Source organism: Eleginops maclovinus, chromosome 22 (genome assembly GCF_036324505.1).
Source record: "Eleginops maclovinus isolate JMC-PN-2008 ecotype Puerto Natales chromosome 22, JC_Emac_rtc_rv5, whole genome shotgun sequence".
Classification (NCBI taxonomy): Eukaryota; Metazoa; Chordata; class Actinopteri; order Perciformes; family Eleginopidae; genus Eleginops; species Eleginops maclovinus.
In genome coordinates, this window is record NC_086370.1 from 18,933,910 (window position 1) to 18,947,711 (window position 13,802).

The window sequence follows — 13,802 nt, forward strand, 5'->3', positions numbered from 1 at the left end:
CACATTTATAGACACGTACATAAGCATGCATAAAAATAAACTCAGCCGCGCACGAAGCATGCGCTCATGCCATACCGCGTGTGTACAATTACAGAGGAACTGAACCATATTAAAGGTCAGAGGACATAGACAGAGTACTGAGTGCTATACAGGGGTACAGAGAGAGCAATGTAAAGTTTATGGAGGAGGGAGAGAGAAAAGAGGCTGTTTCTACTCCTGTCAACAATCTGCACATTTTAGTTTTACTGTGAGTGTCTGTGGTGTATCAGAGCAGCAGAGCAGGACATTTCAACAGAATAAAACGGGAAGATAGGAGAGTGTAAATTCCACATAAGCTCATCAATTTTCATAATCTTTCAGATGACACTTTGTTGGACTGATGACTAGATTCTTCAGATGAACAATAATCCAAAATCAATCACTTTTGTTCCAAAGCTTCAACTCAAATAAAGCAACAACCAAGTGGCAATTGTCAGGTTTTTAGTCTGCTAAACATCTTTTGCTCAGACAGCTTTTTCTGTGACAGGAACCATGTTTTTGAACTTGCTTCCTGATCACTTTAAATTTGCTGCAAACTTCATCACTTATAAGAGAGCTACCAAATCCTGGTTCAGAAACATACCTCATGTCTACTTGTAAAATATGAGGTTTTTTATGTGTCTTGTTTCATCTTGCATTTAGTTCACCTTCTTTAACCTCACTGTTATTATCGCTCATTTTGATTTAACAAAAAAAATAGCATTGTTCAATATAGTCACTGGTGCAAAAAGCATCTGCCATCAAATAAACCACAATCAAATAAACCACTTCACATCCAGAGGTGGTAATCACGTCTTTCTTATAACATCCAAATGCTATTTATGTGGTCCCTATGGTGGAATGCCAACTATTCCCACAAGAACCGACGAATGCCCCGGGTCAGTGACGGGTGATGGTCAAGACTGATGGCTGTTTACCTCACAGTAATGCATATTGACATTTGGAGTAGAGGGTGTTTTTTTGGAGACGGTTGGGTTGCAAATGATGGTTTTTCAAATGAGCATCTTGTGGGATTGTGGGTTACTTATAATTGGACTCAGGCAAGTCTAGGCACAGATCTAGTGTGAGATGTCAACAAACAAAAGAGAAAGAGAGAGAAAACAAGTTGCACACCACAAGCTGTCACCATTGCCGAAAGAGAAAAAACAGGTTGAACAAACCCACAAATCCTTAAGTTACCGGAGCCAAGCCTTAACGATTAAAGAAGATTGCTCTCCTTTTGATGTAGCCGAAGCAAGCACAGACTAAACAGACCACAAGTGGCATACAGGAGCCGGCACACAATGGAAGTGAAATGCCAAGCGACTGAATGGCCTAAGGGCAGATACATTGTTGTGCCCCATTAACTATGAGGTTTGTCTCAAAATGACTTGGGGAAAACATCAATGGCCTTTGCCGCTTGCTCTCTGCCCTAAGAACTGAATGTAAACATTCACACAGGCTGCACAGCGCACTCACGCACACACATGTGGAAGAGGTATATACACACACATACAGTAAACATACAAAGACCTGAACTGCTATTGTTAGTCGAATGAATCAAGCAAACAAATAATGTCATTATCTCAAATCACACTGGCTTCAATATCATGCACATATCAGTGGGAGGCACTTGGCATTCTCGCCTTCCAGAGCTTTGGGCTCACAAGTGAGAGAGAAAAAAGAGACGGCATTGTTCTGGATTATTCTCAAACGTGACACTTTCACATGTGATGACACAGTGAGGAAGTCATTCAGCTGTTTTGGTATTTCAGCAATCCACAGAGACAACGTCACAAATGCCTCAACATGTTTCTGCAGAAAGCATCCCTCAGGACTTTCTCCTGTGCTCCTAATGTTTTTTCTTAAAGCATTAGTGTAAAAAAAGGCATACGAACGATCATGCACAAACATGATGAGAGCTGGAGGAAGGCTGTAATAAGCATGTCCCCATGGCAACCACACAAAACGGCATGCACTCACCATGGCAACAGAGCTGGCGAGGGAATATAGCGGAGACAGGGTTGGAGCTGGTGCTGGCCTCTGGCTGTTTGAAGTGATACACGCATGCCAGCAGCAGAGCATCAGCAAGTAGTTCACTCACACAGAAACATTAATACTAACATGTTACTTCTGCAAATAAATACTGGTACTGACATGATACTGTGAGTGTACATGTTCCAAAATATGGAAAATGTCTCTATAGGTGACGTTAAAGCTTTGTTTATGAATATTTTTATTCGGATCAAATGACAAAGGACAAGTCAATTGACCAAATGAGCCGTCAAACTGAGTGCATGATTCAACAGCTAAAAGAACATATAAACTGTTAAATATACAATCATTTACCCAGCAGCTGATTAGCTTAGGCTTAGCATAGCTTAGCATAAGACTTTAAACAAGCAGAAATGGCTGGGCAAAATGCAGGCACCTCCGAATCCAACTATGTTACATTTTGTATGTTGTATCTAAAAACTATAGCATAAAAGAAACAATTAGCTGTTTGACAGTTTGCTATGTTTGGACATTTCAAGACTTAGCAATAACAATAAACTCCAATAACTTGTTACAAATCTTTGCTAAATTACATTTAAAATTCATACTGTTGACCAAAGGATAGGTTGAGGATCACAAACACACACCTCTGTTGATCTACAGTAGAGGCACGTCATAGTATACAGTAGGCCTTGGTTAATAGAGCCACAGACGGTTACCTGAAATGACAAATAGCCCGACACAACTGCTGATGCTTGAAGGCCATTCTGGTGTACAGTAAATGATAATCGTTTCCCTGCCAGACATGGAAAAACCCTGAGTACATTCATCATCATTCTACACTAGATGACAGTCCTGGTTAAACACAAGGACATGCAAGTACACTTTCACACAGTTTGAACATACAGACATGCTTGCTCACACATAATGACAATATAAGTTCACATATGGACACCCATGATAGATCATTTACAGTCATTTTGGAACAAAAAAATGGCTTGAATGTCGTCATAAAGCTCCAAAAAATATTATCAAAATCACTGGCCCCCAAACAAAGCGAGATTAATGCTGCACTGCATTAAGTGGGCTTTTCACAAAGGAATCTCCCTAATGAGTTTGGTTGTCAGTTAAGTCTTTTTCCTGTCATCAGTGCTTTTAATTAAACACTGAAACACAAAGACACACACACATAGATATTAATCACTTTAGGTTTAAGCTGCTTTTCAATTCAGCCGCCATTAAAAGTGGCACCGCTTGACTGGGTTCGACTTCCGCTCTGGCTGAAAGGAACTGTGCCACTGTGAACTCAGGAGACCTTTTAGTCAAAACAGAACATGTTCTTTGAGTGGCACAGATGAGATTTGAAGTGCAACACATGCAAGATAGAAGACAAAAGCTGCTCAAACTGTCTTTTTTTTTGTTGTTGTTGCTTTGTGTCAATCAGGGAATACTCGGCAAACCACATGCTTTGAAATTTTGTGACTTGAAGATGTGCATATTTCTTGAAATTCAGCCACCCTGGAGCGAGACTGTCTGCCGGAGCTGTCTGTTCACGGAATAATCGGAGAGGGTGGGTGTGGCAGAGCTCACTGGAAACAACAAGGCCACAGACCTCACTCAATGTCTCCATCTAGTGATGAAAAGAATAGCTTGCCACAGTTAAATAGCTTTCTTCGAAATGCTGAACAATGTATGCTTTGCTTTGAGAGTATGCAAGCTTTTAAATGCGTACAACTTCTGCATTCTCCTGAAATACACACAGTTACATGTACAATAACACACAGAACCCCACCTTTATTGCTTTCTTTAACACCTGGAGATATCAGAAATATTGATACCGTTTTAGAGACACTCAGGATAATGAATTTACTGATTAATTAAATGTGTTTGTTTCTTATAACAAATTGATCAATAAAGATATGAATTGTGACAGTAATGGAGATTGTATAGTTTGAGGCACAGGGGTATGTTCTTACAGTGGTCATCTTTGCTGTGGAAAGATGTTTTAAAAAATCCGATACAAGAATCTCTTACTTCGAAGGAACTTGGAGTAAGGAATGGCAAAAGGCAGATTAAATCATACACACAATTGTCCTGTTTTATATAAACTGGTTCCTGCCTGACACATCTGAGGTATACTTGGAAACAACAGACGAAGCATAAGGAAGTACATGAATAAAACCGTGGCAGCTGCTTTGGATTTCAAAGACTTTTTGGAAGATACTGAATCTCTTAAGAAAGTGGCTCCAATCTCTTTTGGCTTGCAACCTTTTTTTTTAAATGAATGTATTTCTATTCTCTAAGTTACAACTAACTTTTAAATGTGATTTACTTTCAATATATCAGTGATTTACAGCTATGTTTTCCATCATCACAAGTGATTTCCTCCATCCATTACATTTATAGTCTGACTTTTTATTTTTGGCACGTTGCTTGTCGTGATTTAACATTTTGTTTTGATGTAAATTAACCTGAAAAATGTCTCATTGTATCACAAGAGTGCCACCATGTGTTGAAATGCAATACCACCACAGCATCGTGTAAACAACTGTACCGTATAGTGATACAATCAGATATATTATTGTTATAGGTTGAATAATCTCCCATACCAACTAATATTTGCTTTCCTTCCTACCATGAAACTTAAGGGATGGTGGGATAAGATAAACGAAATACTCAATATTAGCAAAAATGGTGCTAGAGTGATTAATAATACAGGAAACACTGAAGACTCGCTGGCTTTTAAGTACACGTTAATCCTGAAGAATACCTTCGTACTGGAATTAATTCAGTCTGCAATTTATTCCACAGATCAAATGATTCATTACAATTCACCAGAAAGTTGTCCATGCAACAACTTCCTCAGCACACCCATATACTACTATACCACTCTTAAAATACATACACGCACGACAGACTCATCTCAGTGGTCATATATTATTAATATTATTATGCACAAAATATAAAACTAGCATCTGTCTTTGACATCAATACATAGTGGCTGCAGTGTGACTTCTCTTGCACGACATGTTTGCATGTTTATATACACAAAGTAGATACTATGCACGTGAATAGTCTCCATTAATGTCTCGTCAGGATATTGCATAATAAATATCACCAGCCTTTTGAGACTTAACAATATCCAGACATGTGTGCTGGCAGAGAAAACACTCAAACTCAGATAAGACAGAATAAATAAAACCTGGAGTTTGCATGAAATGACGTCATACAGAAACAAGAGTGTGAAACATGACGTCCTCTTCAAAGGGATACTTTGCATGTGTTTAATGGGCACCCATATCTGTAAATATGATCACGTAATTTTAAGTCGCATCAAAGACCCTGAGATAGCTGGCTGTGACCCACAATGTACTTTTAGAGGTGGCTCCTACAGTAACTGTCAGTGAGGCTTTGTTAAAACATCCCAAGCAGGAAAGGTTTGAGCCCTGCAACCTCTATGAAACACTGCCAAAATAAATAAATAACCATGATGTAATAAAATAAAACTAGAGTAGTTTTATGGATTTTTAAATCAAGAATTCTGAAATTGTTAGGATGGCCTCTGCACTTCCTCATCCTCCATTCATGTTTCACTCCTGTTGTCTTTGTAAAGAAAATAAACATCCAAAAGTTGATGGCCTGAAGTTCTCATTGAAATTTGAATGAATAAAGAAGGCATTATCTTTTTTGATTTATTTCCCTATGCTATTTTACCCCTGTCATATATATCATTTATTAGCAGTATTCAGGGTCTAAGATGCTAGTTGTATACCAAAGCAAATGTGTTAACCTACTTGGCAGTAAACCTGCTACTGATGGTTAGCTGCTTTGAAAGTAGAGTGGCGTTACAGGACAGTGTTTTTTCCCCACAGCTGTAAGTTGGTACTTCTCTCTGTTACCCCCTGTGGACGGCGAGTTGGATCCCAGCTGATTCCTGTGCTTCAGCATCACTTCTGTTTAAGGAAATAACTCGCCTCATATTCCCTTTACTGCACTGTCGTATATTTTCCCCAGGGAAACCCCTCAGATTTAGAGGTGTAACTCGTCTGCCTTGAGCTTTGACGCTCTGCTTCACACTATAGCGGCCTTCAGAAAGCTATGACGCAAATGTCTCCCAGCTTGTGCTTCACACCTCTCCATTAATCAGCCTGATATCGGACTCGGTTCAGGTCGAGTCAGCCTGACAACTGCTTCAGCGAGCATTGACACAGTCTTCAGATTATCTGTACAATTTGTCCATCATTCACTGTCTTACATTTCTTTCTTTTTTGCTTTTCGCTCCTTTGCTTTGGTTTCTCCTCTTCCTGGTTCTTTTCTCTGTCCTCCTCTGTTTGCTCTCTCACTCTCTCAGTGTTGCAAGAGGAAATTGGTTGCCATGTTTATGTCGTTGTTTGAAGCTCTGAGGGCCTCCAGGGCATCTGTCCTGGTAAAGCCCATCTCCACCAAAAGTGCAACCTGAGGGGGAAAAGAAGCATCAGTTAAGACAGAAGCAGCAGCTAAATTACCACCTGGAAATAACACATAAGGGTGCCCTGGCCATAGAGAGGAATAGAGGGACAGAAAATAATTTTTAATGAAAATTGACTCGGAACAATAAGCAGTCTGTCAGGATTTTAGGACCAAGACAGCCAGAGAAAAATGTAGAACTGGATTGCTCACCCAGGGTTCAGTCTTTACTAATGAGTGAAGTGTGATGGTGTACATAAAATCGCCAGTGGCAGTAACTAAATATTGTCGAAGGCATGCATGCACGGAACATTCAGCAGGTCAGACTTTAAAAATATGCTAGTCAGAATCAGATGAGGAAAAAACGCAGTCGGGGCATCTGTAGAAACGCAGAGATGAACACCCACCTGCTCCTCGGCCACAGGAGAGTTGTCCAGCAGCGGCGACTGTGTGGATGGTTGTGCCTCAGCCTGGGGGGGGGGCTGCACCGGGGGTCGGTTCGGAACTCTTTGTCTGAGGGAGGGGAACAACCTGGTCCACTGTAAGAACCCAGGCTACACACAGACGCAGAATCAAGCACTTAGATAGAGTGAAAAAGCAGCATTTCTCTGAAATCTATAAAAGCAAATTGGAGCCTTGATAACATAAAAATACAAAATAGGAAGCATTGTGAGGGGGCGCTATATTCATTTAACTTTCAGTCCATTGTGTTGGGGCTCCTGATTCACAATGTTGTTCTTTTCTGAACAGGCCCAATGCTGCTACCAGCGTGTGTGTCCATGTACCTGTGGCTGTGGTCTGGTGTTCCTCGTGGACTCGTTATATTGGGCGAGCAGCAGCTGCTGGTCCAGTATATCCATCCTCTGCTGCCTCTGGATGTCCAGAGTGGCCCCCATCCCCACAGGCGTCTCACTGCTGGGCTGGGAGGCTGGATGACCACATATGTTAACAACACATTACTAGGCAGACAAATAACATGTCAACCTGTGTAAAATACATGCAAAGCAGGTGTGCAAAGTGTATAAAAACAAGAGAAACAGAAACTCCATGGAAGGCCCTGCAACATTGGTCATTAGGGTTGCACCAAATGCCTTTCTTTTAGGAGCTTGGAATTATTTGATACAGATTTGTGTTTATATGATCACTAAAGGTTTTACTCACTTGAAAAGAGTGGCTCTAGAATATACCGCCCAATACAAGACACCCAGGCGGGAACAAAGAGGAGCTTCTGCACCCACAGAAAATTGGAGTGGTACAGTCCGCCTGAGATCTGTAAGAAAAGAAAAAATACGTTTATAGGATTGAAGTCACAAGCCGAACCTGTATTGACCGATATGATAATTAATGAAATGACTTGTGAAATGATAGCTGGAATCTAAAGCGAATGACCACAATCTTTATTGTTTTGATTCTGTGGTCCACACAAGTATTGATCATGCCTTCACCAAACACCCAGATAGATAGAATAGAATCGGAGGATGAAACCCTCTTTATTAGTCACATACATGCACACAGCAGAGCACACACAGTGAAATTGGTCCTCTGCATTTAACCCATCCTAGTACTAGGAGCAGTGGGCAGCTATTGTGCAGCGCTGGGGAGCAATGGGGAGGGGGGATTGGAGGTGTCTGGTGCCTTGCTCAAGGGCACCACAGCAGGGCCTAGGAGGTGAACTGGGACCTCTCCAAGTAGCAGTCCACCTTCCATATTTCAAGTCTGTTTGGGGACTTGAACCGGCGACCCTACGATTCCCAGTCCAAGCCCCTACTGACTGAGCCACTGCTGGACGCAGTACACTTTAAAGACACAGAGTCAATAACAAGAAGAATTTGGCTACTCACAAGTCCACTGAGTGCAAGGAGCCACATGAAGGGACTGGACGTCAACAGCTGCCCCACAGAAGCAGAGAGGATGACAGACACAATTAAAATCAGACAGAATATTCTCAAAAATGATGAATAAATGTGAATTAATATATCACTTACCTGCAAGCCCACTATGTAGACCAGAGACTTGTTGGTGATGTGGATGTGGCCCAGGACCTGTGTGACTGGCATCCGGGGGATCAGCCGGTAGAAAGGCACGAACAGAGAGAAGACTGGAGCGAGCCTGAGAGGAGAAAGAGAAAAGTCAAGAGGATGGAAAACCAGGAAAAGAGACACAACAAACATTTTATATACTGTATCCACATTACAAACGTATCATTGTGACAAGATTGTTTTATAAGCAACTTCATACAGCTCACAAAAAAAGAGGACATTGGAAATATATATATTAAGCAGTACTAGTTTTTAATCACGCTGTTTTTGAAGAACTGGATCGTATCAATAATCTATCAGCATCTAACTACTGTTAACTCAAATATATTGCATGCAGAGGATTAGGAGATAAACACATTGATACTGCCTGAGGCGTATATGGTGACACCTCTTCATATTTGAATTGCAGAATCTTCATATACATGACAAACAGTTTCAGACATGCAGCACATGCATTAGTACAGTTTAGCATCTATTGTGGTTAGTAAAGTGACAAATGTTCTCACAGTCCTGCAGGCAGTTCCTCCACCTCATAGTCAAACAGTAACTGGAAAGCCTGGGCCAGCAGGAAGTCCATCAACGCAGAGAGAACCCAAGTACCAAACAGGAAGGACTAGAAGTAAAGTACAAAATAAACGTACTAATGTCACAAACTTCACTCTTGGTATGGTGTTTCTGGGGAGATGTGCAGTGCCATTTGACCTCCAAACATTCTGTGTATTATGGCATCCAAAGAGTTCAATTTTGAACTCATCTGATCAGACTATATTCTCCCAGTATTTCACAGGCTTGTGTAAATGTTGTGCAGCAAACTTTAAGCGAGCTTCAACATGCTTTCTCTTCAGCAATGGAGTCTTGCGTGGTGAGCGTGCGTACAGGCCGTCGCGGTTGAGTGCATTACTTATTGTTTTCTTTGAAACAATTGTACCGGCTAATTCCAGGTCTTTCTGAAGGTTCTATTCTGAAAATTAGTTTCACTCCTCTGTCAGAAATCTTGCGAGGAGCACCTGGTCGTGGCTGGTTTATGATGAAATGATGTTCTTTCCACTTCCACTCCCGGCTCACTGGAACATTCAGAAGTTTAGAAATCCTTCTGTAACCAACGCCATCAGTATGTTTCGCAACAACAAGGTTGCGAAGGTCTTGACAGAGCTCTTTGCTTTTACCCATCATGAGATCTTTCTTGTGTGACACCTTGGTAATGAGAGACCTTTTTATAGGCCATCAGTTGGGACTGAACCAGCTGATATTAATTTGCACTGACAAGGGGCAGGATTGCTTTCTAATTACTGATAGATTTCAGCTTGTGTCTTGGCTTTCCATGCCTTTTTGCACCTCCCTTTCTTCATGTGTTCAATGCTTTTTCCCTGTGTCATTCCATTTTATTACACATAACTTAATCTATGGACATCTATGGTTTGATATTTTTTTGCATGTGTGGATTGCATGGATTGTTACCGACATCTGATGAACATGTCATGTAAATAGCACCTTTGGGAATATATTTACTGAGAAAAACGGTGACGTGTTCAATACTTATTTTACCCGCTGTACATATATACATTATGAGATTGGAAAAGGTTGAGTCTTGTGCATGTCTTTAAACATTTTACTACAATTTTACAAACAGAGTCATTGTCAAATATTGTTTACACATAAAGTTAGTGAAAATGGCTTCGTGAAATATCAGGAAGTTGTGTGTGTAAATATGATACACGGGTAAAAGTTACATTGATTCTGATTGATGATCATACTTATAATCTTATTAGAAAAGATCTTAACATTTAGCTTTTGTTTATGAGAGTAAGTGGAGTGTGAAATGGCAATTCATCACACTAATTCCATCTATTCTAGTTTCATTTAGTTCACATAAGAATATTAGCAACTTTATTAACTTTGCATGGATCTGTGTGTTAAACTATCACAGATTATTGGTACTTACAGCAAACTTCCTGGTGCCAAACCTCCTCTCAAAGATTCTGAAGTTGTAGATGAGCAGGCTGCTGCAGAAGGCGTCCTTCACGTCCAGACAGATCACCCTGCCAAACAACAAACTCCACACCTACAGCGGGAGGGAGAGCCAAGTCATACATACTACACATATACACCTTACGTCCAGGGGAAGATGGACACATTGATGCTTTGTGAAATGACGCCTTTCTGAAAAGCACAGCGTATATACATACTGAATTTCAAATGGTTATCAAACTCTTAACCTGATTATGATTAATGTAGTGATTCTAGTGTAAACAACCCTTCCCACCCTAAACCTGTGCATCTCTTTGTGACTCTGCCCCGGTATACATACAAAACATACTGTTTTTACAAAGCATACTCAAATAGGCAACCCTTTCACTACTAGGTTTAAGGTATATTTAACAACACAGAGACAGAAACCCAATCAAAGATCCAGACATTGTAAATAATCATTAGATTCACATGTTTATTTATGGCCTTTTTTTTTAATGCCTGGAAAGTGAGCTACACATTTAAGATTTCTTATCACATGTATTACACAGGTTAACCTGTCAGATATACATAATTATAGTATACCTTTATTCACCCCACAGAGGAGAAATGCAGATCTATGTACAGTAGATAGATATCAACTGTCCTAAATCCATACTAGCCCTTTACTTTCAACAACTTCTGAATACAGTTACGGAAAGTAATCAAATGAGGTTGTCTTTCATACATAATCTCTGCGTTTAGGACAATTATGTATAAAGCCTGTAAGTTAAATTACAAATTATATACGCTTGGTTTTGTATAAGTTTCCCCACACCTCCACACAGTCGGTAATGTTTGGAACTATGAGGGTAAAGTGCAGTAGATATGAGTTCTGCTTCAAGATATCTACAGTTTTTTTATCTGGAGATACTGGGTAGGGTTGTTAGTCCCTCACCTTTGTGTGTTACTCTCAGACAGATACAGGAGACGTACCTGGTGCTGCTGTGCGACAGCCTGCAGGTTGTATACGAATAGCTCTTGGTACTGAGGCAGCAGATTGAGCATCACAGTCAGACAATTGAGAACCAGCAGGAGGCCTTTAGACAGAGGAGCCTTGTCTGTACACAACACATACACAAACACAATATTTTGCTTATTATGTTGCAGTAAATTAGACATCAGTTTTGTCAATTGACGAGAGAGAAGTGGCTGATTTGTATACGAGGGCAGGGCAGACACAGTAGCTGGTTATTTAGCTAAACAGTGGGCTCACCTTTCCATATATTTCTATTATTGTTAACGACGATACCTATGCTAAACAAACTGACTACATACATATGTGGTTTATCAACCAAACGCAGGTTTCACTGATATATAGCACCAAGAGTAAATGAATGACAGAACAATGCTAATGTCGGTGAGCTAAGCTAGCTGTTGTAACTGACAGGAGAAGCGATGAGAGGGACGCCACATCACGGCTGTCGTTTACCGCGGTTCCGGGATACTTACACAGCCCCCGAGAGCCGGTGGTGGTAAACATGGTGTCCAGAAGAGTTAACGAAGTCCCTTATTCCCAAAGCAACACAAATCAACTCTAAAACACCGCAATAAAGTTGGAGAAAGGATCCATGCTGTGTGAGCAAAAGAGACAGGGTAGAGGGGATCTGCTATAGGAGCCCGAGAAGCCCAAAAAGTGTGAGTTCGCAGTCCGCTGACGTTAAGTGATACTGGCCAGCAGAGGGCGGTGTCGCTCTGCAGTGAAGACCAGATGAGGATCGACAAAGATTTTTGATAACATCATTTCCAAACGACGATTTTCCAGTAAGGTCTTCATTGCTGAAGGAACAATAGAGCATTAAGAATATCAATAAGTTATGTATGTGGCCCATTGCTCAATGGCTAAAATAATAATAAAAAAAAACATTTGTATTAAATGTATCTTATGATAATTCAAAAACAAAACAAATGACTGTTAAAAAGTTGAAATTGATTTGGGTATGCAGTGATAATAATATATAATGCATGTTCAAAGAAAAGCAACTCAACAAAAAATGTATGCAAACTCAGAAATGAACCGTACAATAATAAAACTGTAAGTATGTACGGTGCAGACTGCAGATTGGCCAATAACAAAAAATACTTATGGCAATATATATAATTATTATAATAAAATGTTTTTCATGTGTGAAAAAATATAAAATCTCTTATCCTGATGAGATCAAATGAACCTGTAAATATATTTTATGAATGATCATGTGCAGCCACACAGGCAAGGCAGTGACACCAGTATCATCTTCATCTGTAACTTTGTGACCCCAAGGTTAAAAACCAGATCTAACAACTGTGGCACACGTGCAGCTGGAACCTGCTCACACGTACGAGATGCTGTAGATCTAATCCTTTTTATGAAGGCATTTTCCTACCCACAATGCCACCCTGATGTTATCTGATGCACCTCAGACAGGGTTCCCCAGGCTCTGACACACTTGTTTAATAATGTTTGTCATTTAAGATCTATTTTCTCAGTATGTTTATGGGATGTATATGCAGAGAAGCAGCAGACAGTGAGTGTTTCATGTCTTGAAGCCATGTGGTTAGCTTGCTGACTGAGAGGTAACTGTTAATTATCCTTGGGGCCCTGAGCAGGATGTGGCTGCACAAAGTCCAGATTAATGACTTTTTCTTATGGTCCTCTTGGCCTTATACTCACAGTGTCATATCTAGTCAAGGTCCAGACTTCCTTTGCAGAGGTCCGGCTTTGTCTTATACGTCAGGCTGCCAGATCTCTTCACATCCAGCTCTGTGTGTACCTTCATGCCTGGCTGTGATTGCTGAGCCAATTGATCCCATGCTTATGTTTGGTCCAAGTACATTTGAAAAGATATGGCGAACAGCTGTCTAATAGTGTTGCATTTCCCCATCATCCACAGATGCATTGTGCGTGTTAGTTCCCATTGGTTAGTTCCCACCCATTAGCTCTATTTGGCTGCTTGTGGTCAGATGTGACTGCAAAGCAGAGCTCAGGAACAGATTGCTAATTGTGTTTCAGACCTTCTCTGTCACTGATGTAGGAGTGAGGTCTAAAAAGGTTGCTTTGCCCCTGTTCTCAATCAAAGATAATCAGATTAAACAGTGCAGAGATGTGCATGTGTGTATGTGTGTGTGTGTGTGCTTGTGTGTGCTTACCAATAAAGAGACTCCAGATTTGGAGACAGCCTTGACTCCTGCTGTTTGCTTTGTTCATTAAGAGGAGATGAGCAGATGGTTTGCTGGTCTGTTGTGCACTACACACAAGCGGGCACACACACGCGCACGCACACACGTGCGCACGCACACACACACACACACACACAC

General features: G+C 40.7%; 1 protein-coding gene across 1 annotated transcript; it reads right to left on the bottom strand.

The window, feature by feature from the left end:
* Positions 1-4,796: 4,796 nt before the first annotated feature.
* ubac2 (UBA domain containing 2) lies at positions 4,797-12,113 on the bottom strand. The gene is made up of 10 exons (XM_063875571.1): positions 11,958-12,113; positions 11,442-11,566; positions 10,441-10,560; positions 9,005-9,111; positions 8,445-8,568; positions 8,301-8,348; positions 7,621-7,729; positions 7,245-7,387; positions 6,867-7,013; positions 4,797-6,468 (listed from the first exon to the last, which is right to left on the bottom strand). Exons 1-10 carry the CDS (start codon positions 11,986-11,988, stop codon positions 6,361-6,363), a joined length of 1,062 nt encoding a protein of 353 aa, XP_063731641.1. The 5' UTR covers positions 11,989-12,113; the 3' UTR covers positions 4,797-6,360.
* Between the last annotated feature and the right edge of the window lie 1,689 nt (positions 12,114-13,802).